Source organism: Pinus tabuliformis, chromosome 5_1 (genome assembly GCF_031772625.1).
Source record: "Pinus tabuliformis cultivar Carrire ecotype Pingquan chromosome 5_1, CPIR1, whole genome shotgun sequence".
NCBI lineage: Eukaryota > Viridiplantae > Streptophyta > Pinopsida > Pinales > Pinaceae > Pinus > Pinus tabuliformis.
The window spans coordinates 974,904,267-974,926,721 of NC_142305.1; the positions used below are offsets into that span (position 1 = coordinate 974,904,267).

Genomic DNA, 22,455 nt, shown 5'->3' on the forward strand with positions numbered 1-22,455 from the left:
CGACAGTTGATCAAAACCTCCTCGCAGAGGAATTCGACCCAGTTGAACTGGACTCCCTACGCGCACTGCTCGGCCAACGCGACCACTGGTGCAGGTACCTCATCGGTGCGACATTTTCTCATCACTTTACCGGCCAGGAGTTGAGTTGCTACGCGCACCCCCTTGTCCTTGATGCTGGAGATGGTGTAGTCCCTCTTCTTTTTCTCCAGCTTATATTTCGCTTTCATGGCTTCTGCAAGAGCCAAATCGCTACTTTTCCCGACTATAGTCGCAGGGTCCTTTCCTTTACAGGGAAGCCGAGAAATATGATGGATGAGGTCTGCTGTGATGGTAATAGGCTCCTCCAGCCATATATACCCATCATGCAACAGGCAGAGCAACTGCTTGATGACGAAAATGGTGATGGGCGCGCGGTGGAAATGTGGAATCCATAACAAGTGCAACAACCTGACCTTTTCCACACTGCGCAGCCATTTTCACTGCTCTAGCGTTATCACGGCCCCCTCGATGTTTTGCTTCATCAGATTCACCGTCTCTAGGTGTGGGAACTTTTCGCTGTCAGCGAGGTCCCAGTCTTCAAATTTCATGGTGGGCACGCGGCCTAGGTGCGTGCCCTCAAATATAATGCCATCGGGGAGGAGCGGGGTTTGGAGTGAACTCTTCGTTGCATCCAGATCCTTTGGTACTTTGGTCTTCCCTTTCCGTGGAGGGACATACGCGGGCCGTTTTGCTGCAGAGTGCAACGGTTGGATATCCTCCTCCACGTCTTCTTCTTCTTCTGCGGCGGCGATCAGGGCTTGCAAGTCTTCTTCTTCCTCATCTGTTTCAATTGTGACTGCCTTCCCCTTTTCTTCCATTGATAATTTGTTGTGCCGCGGATTCCTCGGGGACATGCGTATTGGACCCATTGCCTGTTTATCCTTCTTCGGCCGCGGTGTCCGCGGTGATTTTGGGATTTCTTTGACCACCCTGGCCTGCTGCTGCTTCGATTCTCCTGCTTCATTCTATCCCGTTCCTTAGTTCCCGACTTCCTCACTATTCGTCTCACCCATCCTAGTGGCCACTCAATCGCTCGACTCTCAACTAACATCCTTAGTGTCATCATCTCTACACTGTGTTCTCGCGAACTTAGGGGCTCAATTATCGCTCGACTCTCAACACTCTGTGCTCTGCTCAAACGCTCAATTCTCAAATGGCCAAGTGTTGTTCGCTGGCTAGCCATGTGAGTTTTATAGCGCCTTTTGAATTCAAATTCGACCGTTCCCCCCAATTCTGGGCCATTAATGCTTTCTTGGTGGCAGATTTTCCCAAATCTTGCCCATAACTTGCGTCTTAAATGCCCGCCGCTCCCTCCATTTGTCCTCAAATTGGACATCCTGTCATGAATAGTGACACCAATAGTCACGTCACAGCCAACCCGCGTGGCAGTGCAGCCATCCATGCGCGGTCGTGAACCCTGTGACGTCCTGCTCCTACGGGCATATCTCATATCGCGCAGTCCCCAGGCATAATATTTTATAGTCCTACGCTCCCTTTCAACTACCTGGAGTGCTAAGACTGTCCTTCCTACGGCTAGTCAAGTGGGCGCACCACCCGTGTCGTGCTTCATCTCGTCCTCCACCATGGTTCGCGGAGAATCCCCATCTTCCATTGTAGTGATTGGCATCGCGCACTCTACTATTTGCACTGCGCTGCCCTGGTCACTACGTTTGGCGAGATGCGGTCTCAACGACGACAACAAACTAACCAATTCACGACGATAGCTTTCCAATTTGTCAGTATGACTGTACGCATCTTGCCTTGCCATCCTCGGTTTTTCGACGAGAAATGCTTCCCTTATTTCGTTTTCCATCTTCTTGAACTCTGCGTCTACTAAAGCGCTTTTCTCCCTTAGCCGTACTTGACCTTTTTCAAGTTTGCGAAGTCTAAAGTTTCCCCATCGGCTTTCTTCCTCAAGTCTTATATGTTCTGTTTCGCGCAACTGTGTGATTTCTTCGTTCTGGTCTGCGCAGACCATCATATCTACGGGTGCTGTTATGCGCGGACTTGTCGTTGCATGCTCCACAGGGACTACAACGCCTGCTTGATACTTCAGATTCGGAAACGCTTGCGCAGTTATAGTTTTGCACATGGTCCTATAAGCCCATACAACCGTTGGTATGTGCAGGTCCTAGTTGGTGCATCTCACATGGTGGACCCTGTTCAACACTTCGCACACCTTGTCAAAGGCTTCCCCGTGTATGATTTTTGGCACGCTAGGTTTTATCATGCTTCGTCGTTCGCGCACTTGTCTTGCATGCTTTTGCTTGTTGTTCCTGTTTCCTATCGTGATAACAGTGTGTGTTTGTGCGGGCTGCGTACCGTACGCCCGTACCCATCTGGAAAGGTGGGCGTGCAAGCTGTTTCACCCTTCATAACCAGCTCTCATCTATAGCTGAGGTTTTCCAAATCGTATAAGCATCCCCTCCTGCATTCGCGCCAGCTCTCAATACTTCTCTTATGCGTACCCCACCACCTTGCGGTGTCGCGTGCAGTGCCCATTTTAGAGCATCGAACCGCTACTGTTTTGGCACTACGCTTTCAAATTTGTTTAGGAATTCATCCACAGCTGTCAACCTGTCATAGGCAAATCCCTTACCTCTGTTGTCACGCAGCGCAGTGATCTTACCATCATGTTGCAATTGAGCGTGGTTACCTCGTGTAACCGGTTCTGCCATCGTTCTATTTCCTCATTCGAATTTGATGTGCAGGAGCTTTCGCGCTCCCACGAAATCCGGCCATCCGCTGTAGGATTCACCCAATCCTATTCCCGAGCGGTTATCTTGTAGATACAGTCTAGCTTGTCGTCGCGCACTGGCTCTGTGTAGCGCGCTCCTTCCGCAGGGTCTAAAGGCACCACTATGCGTAGTGATTTTTTCTCAAAAATCATTTTGCGCTTCTTTAGATTTATTACTCCGTTCATATCAATGGCCAGTCTATTCCCAGTAGTGCGAGATAGGGATTGTTGTCATTGACAGTCTCTATCACCTCGAAATCTGCAAGCGCGCTCGCACCTTCAATGTCTACTTTTATACCCTGCAATCTTCCCATCGATAGGATCTTTTGCTGGTTCACCATCCATAATTAAATAGGGGCCATTGCAATGCGGGCCTACCCATGTGCTCCCATGTTTTTTTTGGCAGCACATTCGCGTCCGATCCTAGATCCAGAATTACTTGATCCATTTCATACTCCCTGATTTGCGCAGTCAATCTCATTTCCCTTCCTGTTCATGATGTGTGCTTTCTGAGCTTCCGGACTACGCGTGGTTCTCCTGACCCAGCGCACCTAGTGATAAGTTCTTGCTACCCTTTCATAACTTTTCTGTCACGCAACAGTTTTATGCATGTCTCCAGAAAGGTAGTGATCATTGAAGGATCTGGCTCCGGCACTAGTTGATCCTTACTACCTGAAGTGGAGGCCTCCGTGAAGCTTCTCTTAGCTTCCATGAATGTCTCCTTTGTGCGCTCTAAATCAAATTCAGGTTCTTTTGTAGGAGCCTTGCGAACCCACACACTTTCTTCAGGCTGCCTACCTTTGTCATCTCTTGTCGTGATACCGCTTCTGAGCACGATGTTTACAGTCTGGTTCTCTTCGCGCGGCTCAGACCTCATCATTTGCAAATTCTGAGTCGGGGGAGGTTGGAGTATCTCTTTATCGCGCAGTCTCGCTATCAGTGTAGGGTAGTCCTCCGTCTCATAATCAAACCAAGTACAATATAAACATGATGCTCTCGTCGGATTCGTACAATTGCCAATAGTGCCCTGGCCCTCCGCAATTGTAACAAATTAGTTGTTCGCGACCCCTTCCTGGTCCCATTCCACCTCGACCTCGTCTGCGCCCTTGAAATCCACTACGTGCCATTCCTGCATTTGGGTCGACGGCTCGCGTTTCGGTCTGCTCTTTGTAGGCAAGAGTCTGGTCCATCATTAGTTCGTAACCTCTGTAGGTGTGCTCATCATGGCTTACCGACCTGCAGAAATTACAGAACAATTGCTGGGACATCTGCATATACTTATGCAATAGATGACAATTATCCGTAGCGTGTTTCCTCCTATCTGACAGATCGCACACCATAATGCAGGCGCCGTGCTCGGTCCTGCTTGTGCCTTTGGTCTTAATGGCATTGGCCCTCCTCCCGCCAAGTAGTTCACGAAGACTAGACAATGGTCCTTGTCATGCCCCTGGCCTTTGCATTTTATGCACCATACCTCCTTGCGCACTTCTGGGCGAGTTGTCCTGTCCTGTTTCAAACTCCGCATTTCCAAACACAAATTTTGTAGTTGTGCGTGGATTTGTTGGACTCCCAGGGCAAGATCTTGTATTGGGGTCTCGTGCAGTCTCATTGCAATATCCAAAGCTTCAGCCGGGTGGATAACTTCTGCTGTGATAGCGCCGTCCTTAGATGCGCTGTTAGTGACACTACAAACCATGCGCGGTGCTGCCCATCTGTCAAGGTCATGTTGGCTTCGCGAATCATACTCTTCAGTCTCTGATCTAGATCCCATGGGGTCTTGCCTGGAAGCATCGTGATCTCCTAAACTCGATAATTGATTGAATCTCCGACTTTGGCCTGCTAAATTCCTTGTTCAGCGCGGCCTGGATATTTGCGATCCCTGCGTTTGGATGGTCATTAGAATGCTTAATGTACCATGTCAGTGCGCGATCTTGCAACATGCTCACCAACGTTGCCTTCTTTATATTGTCATCCACGACTCCTTGTGCTTCCCATATGGCTCTTACCACGAACCAAAATTGGTCTGGATCTTCGTTCCCTACTCCTCTAAATATCGACAATTTTATTGCGCTCGCCATATTGAACTGTGGTGGTGGCGGAGGTCATGTGGGCGGGAGATGGAGGTGAAGAAAGTGAGACTAGTGGTGGCGTAGGTGGGGGTGGTAGGCACAAAATTCGTTGCCTTATCAGACTGACTGCGCTCCTCGGAGAAACTTTCGTGAGCTCTTCCTCACTTTCCCGCCGAGGTGAAATCAAGGGGCTATTTTCTATCTCTGCGCTACCTTCGTTTCTATAGATCCTCCCACTTCATGTAGCCCCAAACATCAATTTATTCGCATAACTCGCTTTTCACACAATAGCATCTTAATCCAAGTGTTCAAAGATTTAATGTACTTACCTCGCGGTCCTTTGAGGAAGCGTCGTTCCACCTCACTGTAGCTGACTGTCGTGTCTACTGCGAACTCGGTGATAAACCCCCCTATAATTCGATCGAGCCAATGGTCCACAGCGCACGCGATCTTATCTTCTGATGCTTCTAGTATGCGCACTAATTCTGGAGTCCACACAATTGGTTTGTCGAGCCTACACCTTCCCTAACTGTTTGCTAGCTTCGTGATCCACTCATACAACTTAGAGGGAAAGGATGCAAAGAAAATTTTGAAAATTTCGTGGATTTCCGTATACAAGTAGCGCTCCAACGACTGTTCCTTTGATACTTGCGGATTCCTGTTTTCCTGTGCCGCGAACTCGTGAATCTTTCTGTCCAACCACCCTTCAATTTCTTTCTTCGTTGGATTCCAATGACACTACACCAGACATCCCTTATACAGATCTCGGTCCCGGCAACAGAACCATTTGTTGGCTTGTTGGGGCCTGACCCATGTGCGGAGGTGATTTAGCCAAACAAATCTCGGTACTATTGGCTCTTTCGGCAACAGTCCGCGGAGCACGGACTGAGGTCTTACCTGAAGTAGTATGGGAGGGTGCTAGAACCAGGTTTCCGCACCTTGGGGATGTCTGATGGGTTCCAAGTGGTATGTGGTTTGACCCTGCGCACACGTCGCCACACGCACTTATCAGTACCTTGCCGCCTAGGATGCTGCCTTTGCGCAGCCCTACTCGGGGGTCGAATAGTCTTATTACCCAAATCCTTACTAGCAACCCGATATTAATTGATTAACTTCACTTATCTATATGATTTCAGTTATACTTAACACTATTCACCATTCATACAAATACGCACAGTAAATAAACAATATAATTGCAAATGACATCAAAAAGGTAATATCACAAGAACAGATACATGGAATTCAGATAAAACTTCTCTTTATTATTCTTCTTCCTTGGTTACAAACTTGACTCCGCCCTGCGCATTCAGTTGCAGGGGTCCGTGCACTCAGCTGCGGACTCTATTAGGCCTTTGCGCACTCAACTGCCGAGCCTCTTCCTACTACTACGACCCAAGATACTTAGACTCTTTCTTTATGCTCGCTATCTTATTCTATTCATTAGATTCCATTGATTCCTTCGTTACTTTACAACTTAGAGCGTCGCTCTATTTATACAATCCCATAGTCCGCGGACCATGGGTAGGTTGACACTACATTCAAAACTTAGGGCGGACATCCCTATGACTCTAACATACAATTTGCGCCTGCAATTTGCGGAGCTTTACAATAATATTACTCAAAACTTGGGCTTTGAGCCCCAAAACATGCTGTGGGGGGATTCCATGCCCAACATAAAGCTAATATCGATCCCAACCAATGCTATCAGAAACAGACTAGTTCTGGGGTTGTATAGGTCTGGTTGGATGCTTCAAATTGCTAAAGGCCAGTTTTATACCTAACCAGCGAGTTCTGTATGGAACCATATAGCTTGCAGTGGGGACCACTTAAACCTAAATTAAATAAAATCAATTAAAAAGGGGAAAACACTAAACCTAACCCTAGGCCCCCCCAATTCAATTTAAAGAGCCTCTTTGTTGATGTATTTTGATCTAGACATGGATTGCATTTGGTGCTATTCTGGTTTTATGCACCCTTGCTATATGCATGAGAAACTTTATAAATTTGTTTATGTAATGGTTTGGATTCACATGGATGCATGCACATACGCACACACACATTTCAAAATTTGCATGTTTTATGTTTTTTTAGGTCGACCAGTTTTGTGGTCTGGTTTTGGTCCAATTCTGGTTTCTGGGGTTGATGGGTTCAATGATTTTTCCAGTTCTGATAACATTGATCTCAACCCCCACAAAGGGGAGGGTAATACCTTGATTCTCAAAGTGGGAAGTGAAATAGGTAACATTTCTCACCAAAAAACTTAGGTGTATGGATGATATGCATCAGATTGTGGTGCAAATCAACCAACAATTTGAAGTGAATTTGTATAGGAATAGTAAACACTGAAGCATCTACCATTGTGGTCACCAAGCGACTTTCACGAAAGGATGTTCACTGAAACAAGAGTCTATGGTCAAGGAGGTAGCACCCTCGTATCCAATTGTCTACTATGCTTGTTCTTGTAGGTTTGAACACTAGAAAACTGTGCATGTAAGATCCATATTTTCTAAGACTAGTTCATTTACTAAAATGTAGTGTTCCACAGGGACGTGCCCCCCAAGGTGGGGATGCGCTTCCTCGCTCCCCCATGCTCCCGAGATAGGGAAACTCCTGGGGAAACTTTTCCCCATGTCCCCTTTTTGGGGAAACTCTGAGGGGACTTTTTTCTAGTGACGAAAAGCGCTCCTCGCCGCCCCCCCAATTTTTTTTTCTAATAACAATTAAAAACATAAAAATTAAAAAAATTACAAATTTTAACATAATTGAAAAAATGAAAAATAAAAACTGAAGGATAAATTAAAACTTTAAAACAAATTCACATCTCATTCATTTCTCATTAACCCTACGATTTTACCTTGCCGCTTGAGATTTTCCTACTGTCGTTGCTCAACATTTTCCATCTGCAATTTGTTGTGATTCAAATTTACCATCGACGGGGGCCTAAGACATTTGGAGTTGCGATTTTCATTATGTGACTTGGAGCTGCCGGATTGGAGCTCTGATTTGACTTATCTAGATAAGAGCATAGATCATCTCTAAGAAGATGATACATGAGATCAGTTGAAGACATGCTGCTTCAACTAATTTTCCAATGTGACTCCTTCACTTATCGTTGTGTTGCATTTCGTCATCATCCTGCACCTCACCACACTGCACCATGTTGCACCTATCATCACTATGCTGCATCTCATCATGCTTCATTAATCATGACTGTACCCATCACTGTACTGCATTATGTGCCATCGATGCACCATGTTGCCATCCTGACCTAATGTTGGCTGCACCTCGCTTGCTTGTTGTCCCTAGCATGCTTGTTGTTGCATGCTAGTTGTCCCTTGCATGCTATAGCTGTAACATTGCATGCTTGGTGTATTTGCTGCTAGGTACCTGTTGACAGGGCGAGTTTTCGCTATGCCAACAAGGGGAACTAACCTGATTACAGACCCCAATTAGATCTACTTTTGTTTGGAATGGCTAGTTCCAACGGGTTTTAAAGGATCCCGTAAACTGTTATATGTGTTGAAAGACTGCTTCTTGGAGGAAGACTTTAATTAAATCAACAAAGAGAAACAACTAACCTATAAGTATCAACTCCTATCTACACTAATTTTAACTACTTATGCTAATCCTAGCTATTCTAATCTATCTTGCAGGAGCATAACAAAAGAGATTAAACATCATATATAGATTCCAAGTCCAAATGAATCAATTACTGGTTCATAGATGAACAAGGCTGTATTAAATCTTTATTGCAATCTGATTACTTATACAGGAATACACATTCCTTTCCAAACAAATAACACTTGCAATTGATGTTTAACAGGGTCTCGAATCAACAATCGCTCATGAATTAACCATGGTAACAAACTATATTTGAATAACCAAGACCAGCCACGAACTATTTGTTATCGATATGCACAAAACAAATCACATTTATGTTTATGCCAGCAACAACATCCTGATTCTAAACACATGAAAGGAGAGGCAAATGAATCTGAAAAAAAAAGCTCTTTCTCGACTAAACAATGTTCTTTATTCACAATAAATCAAAAGCTGTTCTGCCCAAAAAAAGTGCTTCTCTCATCTCCGGAGGTAATACATATACAGCTGGAAATGACTCTCAGTCTTCCCTTAACTTTTCACCTCCCCACTCTTTTCAATATACAAATCAAAATATACAGAGATAGAACCGTCGGTGTAACTGTTGACACGTAGAAGGCATATTTGCTGGAGCGCTTCATTTCCCGGGAAAATGAAGAGATGTTGGTTAGAAGAGGATGATTGTGTGTCATCTCTTCATGATGAAACGTGTGACAATTTTACTTTCGGAATACACAGGCAACGCGTGGAAACCTAACCGAGAACGCCCAAGGCTGGATCTTTAAATGGAACGCATCTGCATACATGAACTCTCCGGATCTACTCATGCGTTTTTTACTCTTCGCCTGCAGAGATAATTAACATTAGTTTTATAATTATGAAACATGAAAACATGATCACAAACAAACCTTGCATTCAGCCAGAGTTTCTATTTAATCTTGAAACGCAGAGCAATTATGATTATCAAACCACCAAACTTGCTGTGACATGTGTTTATGTTCCCCATAATATTCATTTTTACTTGAGGATTGCTTTAACAATGCTTCAAAAGCGGACCATTCACTTTACGGGATTTTCCCTTGAAAACCCGGACCGGAGCCTTTTATCGCAATACGTAGGAAAACACGGGAAAACCCGCAGCCGAGCCATAAGGCTGGATTTCAAATAATATATACCTGGTCGTATAATTATTGCTGGGTCCGTTAATCGCATAGCGCCTTATGTTTAAGCTTTGGGCTTTGCTGATTGCAACTTGCGACTGGCCAGACCCGAAATATATATGTGTCGCGGTTCATAATCCTTTCGGATCCGCCACATAAGATTTCCCTTTGAAAACCCCGACCACAACGTATTATCGCAATACACAAGAAAACACGGGAAAACTTGCGGCCAAGCCATAAGGCCGGGCTTGAAATATTATGCACCAGGGCGTATAATTATCGCTGCATCCGCTCATTACCCCTTCGCATATCGCATGGGCTTCACTTTTGTCGACTGCCGATTGCGAGTAGTGATAGGCTGCGGACTGGAAAATATATATGATGCGCTTGATAATATCGGCAGGTCCGCCATATTGCGGAACGCCTTGTGTATGGGCCTCGGGTTCTGCTGATTGCTATTTGCGATTGGGGAGCGGACCGGAAAATATATGTGTTGTGGTTAACGATCCCGGCGGGTTCGGTAGATTGCAGTACGCCCTATATATAGGCCTTGGACCTCGCCGATTGTGATATGCGATGGGGCTCCGGACCTGAAATATAAATGTGTTATGGTTAACAGTGCCGTCGGGTCCGGTGTCTAGTGGTGCGCGTTATGTATTAGTGTTGATTGCAATAAGCGAAAAGGGCAAGTTATGCATGCTTTGCAAAGCGAAAAGACTTATAATGGGAATAAAGATGCGATGTAAGGTTTTGAGGGGTAAAGAGGGGCGATTATATGTGTGGGCGTAGGGCATCATGAACGTTTACGAGGATTTGAAAGAGTCCTGATGAAAGATATGAATGAAGGGCTAGACTAGGTTGTGGATGAATCATGCAACAAAGATTTATTAAAGGGGGGTCTTGACGATTAAGGATTGAAGATTTGACTTGGCACAGAGTTAAAACCCTTGAGATAAAAACAGATCATCCGGAGAAGTGAAAGATCAAACTCATAGGGGGCCCATTCAAGTTTGCTACCAGAGCATGTTTTAATAGGGTGGTGGTTGTGGCCACAATAGTACCATACAATTGTCCTAATGTTAGTTAGCTGTCCCTTGCATGCTGCTCTCCTTCGGAGACAGATGCTCCGGCTGTTTTGACTGTTCCGGTAGTTCTGTTAGTTTCGGTTGTTCTCCACAGTTCCGGTTGTTCCCGACACTAACATTTCCGACAGTGCCGGCTTTTCTGGCATTTCCGGCTTTTCTAGCAGTTTCGGCTTTTTCGGCAGTTCCAACTTTTCCGGAAGTACCGGCTTTTTTGGCAGTACTGGCTTTTCCGGCTTTTTTGGCACTTCCAGCTTTTCCGGCAGTTCCGACGTTTTGGCCTCTGGATCAGGGCAACGTTATTCCTTAGGATCTCTTCTCCTACTATAACCCAAAGACAAGTAGAGAGAGGAAGAGATCCCAAGTGTGTTGAAATGACTTGAAGACCACCTCTATTTATACTAAAACGTTGAGCACATGTGGGGTTTATTTGGTTGTTCGCTGACCTTGATCCATATGTCCAACTGTATTATCTCTGCGATCAGTGCCTTGCACAGCTCTGCTCTGCTCTGCTTTGATCTGCTGAGCTCTGCTGAACCATGAAGAAGAAGAATTGATCGAGAATGTCTCATACCATTCTCTACTGACCTGAAGTCAGCTTCATCTGAAGAGAGTGTGTCACATCACTCTTACTGACCCGAAGTTAGTTTTATTGATCCTAGATCAATATCACAAGAGTGTCTCAAACCACTCATACTGATCCCAGATCAGTTTCATTGATCCTAGATCAATGTCACAAGAGAGTCTCAAACCACTCATGCTGATCCCAGATCAGTGTCACAAGAGAGTGTCTCAAACCACTCATACTGATCCCAGATCAATGTCACAAGAGAGTGTCTCAAACCACTCATATTGATCCCGGATCAATGGAGGTCATCCTAGCATAGGGAGTGCGGTAGATACAGCGATGCGTCCATCGATAGTACTACTATGGTCCCGATCCTCATTTCTCCGCTCATTGATCAGATGAGAGGTACTTCCCATGAGTCCCAGACTGCATGGGTAGGATGCCTTGACAGGAAAACTAATCATCCTGTCCACAGGAGAACGAATCATCCTGTCAGTGGATGCCACGGAGAACTAATCATCCTGGCCCACAGGAGAACTAATCATCCTATTCCATAGTCACCACAGAGAACAAATCATCCTGGCCCACAGGAGAACTAATCATCCTGTTCCATAGTTGCCACGGAACAAATCATCTTGGCCCACAGGAGAACTAATCATCCTATTCCACAGTTGCCACGGGAAAACTAATCATCCCGACCCACAGGAGAACTAATCATCCTATTCCATAGTTGCCACGAGAGAACTAATCATCCCGACCCACAGAAGAACTAATCATCCTCTTCATAGCGCACCACCAGGGGAGGGTGAGTCACCTTGTGGTTGTATGTTGCTCCAGTAAGTACCCCAAGCCCCCCAGAGCTCCCAGAGCTCAATGCATGCAACACGCAGGACCCTTATAAGAAGGTCTCTCCACGACTCCAAGTCGTTCAAGAAAGTCACAAATTTGACCTTTCCCCGGGGCTTTGACAAAATGTCTGCAACCTATACATCAGTCTCAATGCGATAGAGCCTCCTTGTTCATCGACTTACCATATCACAAATAAGGCAGTATCTGATGTCTATCTACTGGAGCAATCATCGAATACGAGATTCCTCAATAATCGAATCCCCCCTCTGGTTGTCATAGAGAATCAAAGTAGTAATCATCATGTGTACAAGCAAATCACTTAAGAGCTTCTGCAACCATGCAGCTTCACACGAGATCATACTCGTAGCTATGTATTCAGTCTCGATGGTGCTTATAGCAACTGACTTCTGCTTCCTGCTCATCCATGATATTGAAGCATAATCCAAAGAGAACCGACACTGAGAAGTGCTCTAGTGATCCTCCACATTGCCTGCCTAGTCATCATTCGAATAATCATGCAGTTTCATATTTCTAGCAGTGTATCTCAATCCATGAGAGATTGTGCCCCCAAAGATATCTCAGAAGATTCTTGTCACCAATCCAGTGAGGCTCAACCAAATATGAGCTCACCATGCTAACTGCAAAACATATGTTCGGACAGAAGTTCACCAAGAACATCAACGCGAATGAGTTTATGAAACTTGGAGGCATTTCCCAAATCTGGTTCGACATCACTACCATATAACTTTTGAAAGTTAAGATCCTCGAGGTAGTCACAAGCTTGCAGTTTATCATTTCACATTTGGAATCCAACTCCCTCTTACTTCTGCAAATGAGAGGGTCTGCACCTGTCAAAAATAGGTCGTCCTCATAAGGTGCTGGTATGAGAGGTCTATCATCCACAACCTTCAGGTAATGGTTTGGATCGGTTTCACTCCTAGTGAATCTCAACTTCATCAGACATCTATCAATCCTCTCATACTACGCTCGGGGTGTTTTGCTTCAAGCCATAGAAGGCCTTCTTCCACATGTATACATGAGATTCCCGATCATGAATCTCAAACTCCTCGGGTTATTCCAAACCTGTGGACCTACTGCATGAGGGGAATGGTCCCTTTATAAGATTTTCCTTTGGTACATCTCAGACATGTACCTTCATGCTCTACTTGAATTCAGACATCCCTATCACCATTTGACTCACATCAGGTAGGGCCCCATAGGTAGACCTCCGGTGTTATAGATGCGATATGTCAATTGACATGATCCCTAATGGACCATCCTGCAACTTGATACAAATTGCCAACCCTGAACCCATGAGAAAAAGCATCTTTGAAAATTATATTTTTTAGCACGTAATTTTCCATCGATGAATGCCACCCTGAAACCTTTGACTTCCATTTCCGAGATGGACACTAGGTTCTTCTTGCGACAAGTACATAAAAGAGATTCTGTAAATGAATCGTGTTACCCTTATTCAATTGAGAGTTAACATTCCCTACACCCTTTCCGGGATAGGTGGCATTGCCTCGAAGTATAATCCCACGATTGTTTCCATCTCTACCAAATTAGAGAGTGCACCCTTCTATCCGATGAAGTGCCTTGAAGCACTACAATCAATAAGCTAGATTCCCAAAGAATCTGAAGGAGAGGGCCAATACAAGATAACGCTTCTTTATCTTATCAAAAACAACATTTGATTCTTCATACCTGGGGTTCCTTGCTTTCTTTGAAGAGTCAGCCATGTCCTTGATGACCTGCGTTACCTGTCATGCCTTTGATCATTGAAGATGTCCCTGGAATGATTGTTATCATCATCAAGTGATGTGTCCCTGCCATTTGGACACTCCTTCGCATAATGGCCGAACTAGTTATCTGCCTTTCCTTCCACCTTGAGATCCGGTCTTCCAATGAAGTGATCTTTAGGTAGGCCATATTCTGCTGCGCCATTCTAATAATATTCTCTGCTTCGACTTTACCCTTGGTGAATTTGAAGAGGGATGAGGAATCCACTGATCCTTTTGTCCTTTCCCAACTGTCTTCGGTGATTGCTCTTTCACTCTTGCTTGGGCATTGTCTTCACCTCAGCTCTGATACCATGTTAATTTTAGGTATGTTATATGCTTAGAGCAATTTATTTCAATTTTCACAGTTGGCTCCATATCTTTTCCAGATTAGCAATCACATCAACATTAAAGTAAACTGCAGATAGAACATAAATGTAAATCGCAGAAGACAAGCCAAGACAAGAGGACACAAGATGTGGCGCTAGCCAGGGACAAACCCCAATGTGGAGAAACACGTGATCAATTCTTCTTATATGTTCTTCAATATTTCAGCAGAGAGAGAGAGATGGTACGTTTACAACAGAAGTCAACACTTTGACTTATCTAGATAAGAGCATAGATCATCTGAAGAAGATGATACATGAGATTAGTTGAAGACATGTTGCTTCAACTAATTTTCCAAGTGACTCCTGCACCTATCGTTGTGCTGCATTTCGTCATCATGCTGCACCTCACCGCGCTGCACCATGCTGCACCCATCATCACTATGCTGCATCTCATCACGCTTCATTAATCATGACTGTACCCATCACTGTACTGCATTATGTGCCATTGCTGCACCATGTTGCCATCCTGACCTATGTGTTGGCTGCACCTTGCTTGCTTGTTGTCCCTTGCTTGCTTGTTGCCCCTAGCATGCTTCTTGTCTTTAGCATGCTTGTTGTTGCATGCTAGTTGTCCCTTGCATGCTAGCTGTAACATTGCATGCTTGGTGTATTTGCTGCTAAGTACCATACAACTGTCCCAATGTTAGTTCGCTGTCTCTTGCCTTCGGAGACAGATGCTTCGGTAGTTCTGGCTGTTTCCAGCAGTTCCGACAGTTTCGGTTGTTTCCGGCAGTTCTGGCAGTCTTGGCAGTCCTGATCAGTGTTGTTAAAATCCCGAATTTTATCCATAACCCGATCAAATCGCGATTTTTATCCATAAAAATCGCCAATTTTTTTATACCCGATTTTTTTCGAAAAAATCGGGATTTTTTGTGAAAAAATCCCTACTGGCGCGGGCAGCGGGCTTTTATATGCAAAAATCGATTTTTTTATTTATTCATTTGGCTGTCCGCGCAGAGGACATCAGTGAAAGCAGTGACATTTTCTCGCAAGAGGGGCAGAGGAAATCAATAGGATTAGAGTCTTAGACTTTCATTTTATTGTATATGACATTATGACATGATGAGATACATTATCATATTTTTTGTTGATATTTTGAGGCTGAGTTGGGACTCAGGACTTACTATTCAGGACATGATTCAATGTTATGTGTGATTTTAGCGCTAGAAATGATATTCAACATCTTATATATTAGTTTTTTTATCATATTTATGTGTCAATGTATTTATTTTATGTTGTAGATGGTTTAGATATTAAAAAAATTGAAAAAAAATGAATATTTTTGTGTCAAACGATTTTTTCCCGATTTTTTCCGCTTTTTTCCCGATTTTTACGATTTTTTCCGCTTTTTTCCCGGCGCCGAATAAATCCCGATCGCGATTTTAACAACATTGGTCCTGATAGTTCCGGCAGTTCTGGCTTTTCCGGCAGTATCAGATTTTCTGGCAGTACCGGCTTTTCCGGCAATTCCGGCTTTTCCGGCTTTTTTGGTAGTTTCGTCTTTTCCGGCTTTTTTGGTAGTTTCGTCTTTTCCGGCTTTTCCGATAGTTCTGGGTTTTCCAGTAGTTTCGGCTTTCCGGCCTCTGGATTAGGGCAACATTATTCCTTAGGATCTCTCCTCCTACTAAAACCCAAAGACAAGTAGAGAGAGGAAGAGATCCCAAGTGTGTTGAAATGACTTGAAGGCCACCTCTATTTATACTAAAATGTTGAGCACATGTGGGGTTTATTTGGTTGCTGGCCAACCTTGACGAATTGTCTTATAACACAAATAAATTCATAACTCCATGAATACTTATTGGAATCAAATGATCTTTAGATCAATCTTACACCTCTCGATGAGAGGGATCCAAGAAAAATATCAGCTGCCATAAATAAGATAACCCACATGGAGTTTGGCCCTAGTTGCCAATTTTAACAATTTTAGACTTCAACATAATGTCATTGTCATATGATGAATTTACTTTTCGATGTGTATTGTGTAATTTAAATTGTCAAATAATTAATCTAATTTAGATGTATGTTGCATAATATTAATGTCCATTGCTAAATGATGAATTTAGATAGAACATTGCATAATGTCAAATGATGGATTCAATTTAGTAATTTACTTTTAGATTTACAGTTTTACATTGATGATTGCAGAAATGTCAAATGATAATTTTGATTCATAATCATCTAATACCAAATGATGATCATATTTAGATGTACATTTCATAATTATTAAGATTTGTTATTTACTAACTTAGTTATTGACATATTGTTGGGATTTTATTTTTTATTTTTATATATTAAATTTTTAATAATTTATAATTTTAAGGAATCTGACGTCTCCCCATTTCCCTGAAATTTCCCTAAATTTTGGGGTTGCTTATATTCGTTCCCCTTTTGCGTATCCCCGCTCCCACGTTTCCCCGTCCCAAAAACTCGGTGGAACATTGCTAAAATGTATTTGAAAATTATTTCTGGTCTGAAAGGATTCTTATGTGCATTAAATCAAATGGACTGTTTCCTTACCTGAGTTAGGTATGCTTAATCTTCTTAAAATCTCCATGCTCTGAAAAAAATTAAAATGATCGAGTATTGACAAGTGATTAGTGGTGACCCTAGGAACCAGTTCAATTGAATATTGATTAAGTGTTGGAGGTGCAGGGTGAGCCACTTCAATTGCATTTTGATTAAATATTTGAGGTGATTCAGTATTTGTGGTGCAGGGTGAATCACTGCTTTTGTATTTTGATTAAATATTTGAGGTGCAGGGTGATGATACCAAAGTTTCCTAAAAACAACTGTAGAGTATGCATTATGTTTTTGATCAGTTTTGTTGCACTTTCAAGTGTTTCGATGACTAAGGTTTAAAGCTGTAGAAGGGGAAACAGAGGCGTTGATAACTCTTAAGAGATTTGGTGGTGCAATGATCAAGAAGATAACTTACTCCAGCATGGACAATTTTATTAATTGATATGATGGTGATGAACCTTGAAAGACTTGGACAATAGTGACAAGTCGCTAGACTTTGAGAGTTGATGTGACAAATGGATTTAAGATATCGTACCCCACTATCATGATTTAAATTCTTTTAAATTCTTCTAGTATGGTGGATATGAGAAAATTAAACTTTGCAAAGAGGGTAAGAGTTGGATGGTCTTATATGCACATTTAAAGAAAGTTAGTTGTTATCTGAGATTTGATACCTGTTTGTTTGCCTTGTTGTGCACTGAGGAAATAATTTAGTACATTGCCTACTGGAATATTTTAGCCGGGCACACTTGGTTTTTTGATGTTCACAGGTGTCCACTGTGCTTGTGAATATTGATTGATTTGAAAACTATGGCTTGGGACTTTCTTCTTGCAATGAGAGTAGTGAGGTGCTCTTTGCACTGAGAGTAGCGAAGAGCTCTACAGCCGAGGAGGATGGAGATGCCACATGTGGTTAAGGCTTACATGTTGGCTTCAAAAAAAATAATATCATTAACAAATAATGATAATATTGTATGTTAATTAAACATAGATATAAATAGAAATAAAAATATCTATATAATATGAAAGAGAGATTCTATATGTACACCTGGTATAAAGTTTAAACACTACTATATATAGAGATAAAATGAGAGAACCAGATTTACAAAAAATATAAATACTGTAAATATGATGTCTTTACCCTTCATCTTAGCCTAAATCCATCCTAAATGCTTTAAAAAATTTACATTCCAAGATATTTGATCCCTCTCAATATGCTTGATAGATCTGGATTTGAGATGGATTTATGCTGGTGTTACTGATGATTGGTTAAAGATATGGCATAGGTTCTTTTTGTTACAGTCTCTATGCATGCTGAGTGGGAAGGGTTGATGTGATTTGTTCTGTATTCCATAAACTGTTCTGATTAGTCTTATTTTATTGCATGACATAGATTGGTGACGACCTGACATCAGAGGAAGCAACCATCCTAGAGGATTATGGATGGACTCCAAATAGTGGATTTGGCTCGTTGCTGAACTACTGTGATCGGGTTGTTCATGATAGGAAGGTTGATGACGATGACATGGAATGGAGATCGAAAATAGGGAAGCTGCTAATGGATGGTCATGCTCATGGTAGTATCTCAATAACTAATTTTCCAAAAAAGCTTCAAAACATTATTCCAGCTGTTAAGTGTGAGGAATAACATTTTCTCAAACATTTAGGTAAGGAGATACCTTGTGTCATGTCAAATGGTGACCCTGACTGAAGTTTGAGTTTTGGACTTTATACGATAATAAAAAGGGGTACATGGCTGCACAACTGTGATGCAATACCTGATTGTATATTTTGTACCATTAGAAGATTGTCAAATAGTCTGCCACTGAAGATGATTCATGCAACTGTCGTTATCTCAAATTTAGCTTCTTTTATTCATATTTTGCTGTTACACATTCCACCGTGACATCAGTCTCATTTTACTGTGGAATATTAAGTGCGGTGTAATATTTTTCAATATCTACAAAATGTTTGTGCAAGTTGTGGCTGTAGAAGTTTGCTGCCTGGCACTCCCTATATGGGCACAAAATTAAAATCTGTGTACTTTGTAAGCAAATTGTTGAGCGCACAAGGGACCACCATCACGTTAAAAAAACAAGCATGCTTCTGTGACTGGTTTTGTCTAAATTTCATGTTTACATATCTCCTTTGATATGATAAAGTATGTATGGGTATTTTAGTTTATTTGATACACGTGTACATTCCTCTGCTTTGGTTTTGTAGTCGATGATGAGCTTGTGTCAGTAGTTTGGGAATTTATACTCTTCCCTTCAATCCCATTCCTAAAATGTTTTCCGTTATGAAAATTAGAAGCTTGCATGTAAACTTGTCCATTTTCTTACTCATATCAACTTCCTTGAATGTTTCATTCTTGCCAACATTGTCAGTTCTTATTTGGCCTTTACCAAGCTTTTTATGGTTGTCAGAAGGTGTCGATTTCAGATGATCAAGAAGGTGTCGATTTCAGATGATCAAGTTGAACCTGACATTGATATGGTGACAATTTCCAATTTAGGGTAATGCTCGCCAATTACTAGCTTGCAGATAAATTGGCACAATAGTAACAGGGAAAATGCATTATGTGAGAACTATTATTCATTATAGAAGAAATCAGTAAAGTACATATTTGGACATCATTGATATAACACAGGAGTGTGTCTGGGCACATACATGACATAATAACCTTTTGCACAAGTTATATTTACTTTTGAATTAGGTTTAACACTTCTATTTATGTATTTATTTTAACTGAATTTGGATTTTTTTATTATCATAAATATTGTAATAGAACTAAACAACAAGAATATACAATACTATTGCTGGCCTGAGTTTCCGAAGAAAATAAGTAACTCTCTTAGAGCAGGAAAATAGAGCTTGTAAATGTTCACAGTTAATACATTCCAAAATCCTTTACAGATATGCATTTTTAGGAACACACTTAATAGTATAAATGCTTTACTAAACATAAATTTGATGAAAAACATGATAACTGTTGACTTTTTTTAGCTCAATGTTGGAAGGAGGATTCCTGCTTTCCAATATCCATGTCTTCTATCATCTGGTGAATTGGATCTTCCTTCTTGAATTCCACTTGAACTGAATTTGTCAACATCGTATGGTTGGAAGCAGCAGATTGAGATCCTTTTCTGAGATTGAGGACTATATGTCTCAACATATTGCATTTTGTTTCCAGGGTATATATTTGCTTTTTTAGTGGGGACTAGAGTGTTCATAATTATGGCATTTTGAGGGGTGCACAGATGCTCACTTTCATGTATTTTTGTAGTTAAAGAGGAGAGAGTTTATGTTATGAAACCAGCTCAAGAAAAGATAGATCAACGCCTTATAATTCAGCCTCTTCGAGGGGGCAACCTCCTTTACATTACATAAATGAACAATTCTTGGATGATACAAATGACAAAACCTCCTTTCTATATATAGGAGTCTAAGGAGTCACAATATAATCTAGCCGACCTAACAATAATAATATAAAGCCACAAAAATAACAATAGAGGGATTCTATGGGGCACAGAAATAACAATATGGGGGTAATAGGGGCACAACAATATAAATAGGGGGTATAACTACAATAGTAATGGGGTAATCACTAGTATTATAGGGACCCAACATGCCCCTCTCCTTCAAAAAAAGTGTTGTCCTCAACGCTTCAGCAGTTCTGGATATTTCTGCATAAAATTCTCATCCTCCCATGTGGAATCTTCTGCGGATAAGTTCTTCCACTTGATAAGATACTCTGAAATTGATCGATTTCGTAGCTGTCGAGTTCTTCTTTCTGTGATGCTTCCGGTTCCAATATAATTTTTCCTTCCTCGTCAAGTTCTGACAATATTGTTTGAATTGGGAGCTTGTCACCTATAACCTTCTTTAAACATGAAACATGGAAAACTGGGTGCAATCGAGAAGCTGCAGGAAGCTCCAATTTGTATGCCATAGTACCAATCTTTTCCAACACCTTGTACGGACCATAATACTTTGGTGATAATTTATTATCATTCTTAGCTTGCTTTAGGGACATTTGCTTATATGGTTGTAGCCGTAGGAATACCCAATCACCTACATCAAAACTTCTTTCACTGCGATGTTGATCTGCCTGTTGTTTCATTCTATTTTGTGCCAACACGAGGTTATCCTTTAAGAGTTGGAGGACTTGTTGCTGATGTTCGATGTGATGTTCCACTGCCTGAACCTTAGAATTTTCTCTTAAATATGATGTGATGGATGGTGGTTGATACCCATAAAGTGCCATAAATGGGGTCATTTTTGTCGCTGTATGGAAGGAAGTGTTATACCACCATTCAGCCAGAGGCAACCATTTGACCCATTGTGTCTGTTTATCAGATACAAAGCAACGAAGATATCCTTCCAAACATTTGTTTACTATCTCAGTTTGCCCATCAGATTGAGGATGATAAGATGAGCTATGAGCTAACTGAGTCCCAAGACAAGAAAATAATTCTGTCCAAAAATTTCCAGTGAAAATGGGATCTCTGTCACTTACAATAATCTTTGGGTTTCCATGTAGCTTTTGAACTGTTTCCATAAATGCAGTAGAAACTGTACTGGCTTTAAATGGATGTGATAATGCACAAAAGTGTGCATACTTGGTAACTCTGTCAACTACCACCATGATGACACTCTTTCCCTCAGACTTGGGTAAACCTGTGATAAAATCCATTGAAACCTCCTCCCAACGTTGGCTTGGAATGGATAAAGGTTGTAATAGACCTGGTGTCTTAATTGTTTCAACTTTATTTTGCTGGCAAACCAAACATTCCGCCACAAACTTTTGAATATCTGATTTAAGGCCATCCCAAAAAAATTCCTTTTTAACCCTGTGGTAAGTTTTTAAAAATCCTGAGTGCCCTCCTAAGGGAGAAGTGTGCAATTCCATAAGAATCTTTTGTTTTAGCTGGGAATTCTTACAAAGGTATAAGCGATCTTTGTACCATAACGAATCATTTTGCCAGCTAAATGTATCGGAAGTACTGGAATCTTGTTGTAGCTTTTGAATAAGTGCCCACACTTCTTCGTCGTTCTTCCATTCCTCCCTTGCTTCGTTTATCCAATCTGGTTGGATAATAGAAATGACACACAACAATGCTTCCACATCCTCATCCTTTCTTGAGAGTGCATTTGCCACCACATTTTGCTTCCCTTTTTTGTAGATGATTTCAAAGTCATAACCCAACATCTTTGTGACCCACTTTTGTTGCTCTTCAGAGGATAATCTTTGTTCTAAAAAGTATTTAAGGCTATCATGATCCGTTTTTACCTTGAAGTGTCTTCCCATTAGGTAGGGTCGCCATTTCTTAAGTGCATGGAGTATTGCCAACATTTCCTTCTCATAAATAGCTTTGCTTAAAAACTTTCCCTTGATTGGACGACTTTCAAAAGCAATGGGTCTTTCATCTTGCATTAGAACAGCACCAATTCCATTTCCTGAAGCATCACATTCCACAATAAAGGTTTTTGTGAAGTCCGGCGTAGCTAAGACCGGTGCTTGGCACATTGTCTCTTTAAGATTTTCAAAGGCCTTTGTTGCTTCCGAAGTCCATGAAAATGAATCTTTCTTCAATAATGTTGTTAGAGGTGCTGCTATTCTCCCATAATTCTTAACAAACTTGCAATAATACCCTGTCA

General features: G+C 41.9%; 1 protein-coding gene across 7 annotated transcripts in view; it reads left to right on the forward strand.

Annotated features, from left to right (window-relative positions):
- The window catches only part of LOC149167995 (uncharacterized), a 98,138-nt gene extending 79,155 nt beyond the window's left edge, over positions 1-18,983 (forward strand). For 5 of the 7 annotated variants that reach the window (XM_089433287.1, XM_089433289.1, XM_089433285.1 and 2 more), the window contains one exon: positions 18,188-18,983. In XM_089433287.1, coding sequence (XP_089289413.1) covers positions 18,188-18,442 — 255 coding nt within the window. In that variant the 3' untranslated portion in view covers positions 18,443-18,983. The remainder of the gene's footprint in view (positions 1-18,187) is intronic. The other 2 variants (XR_016260984.1, XR_016260985.1) reach the window with 1 other exon arrangement.
- Positions 18,984-22,455: the final 3,472 nt, after the last annotated feature.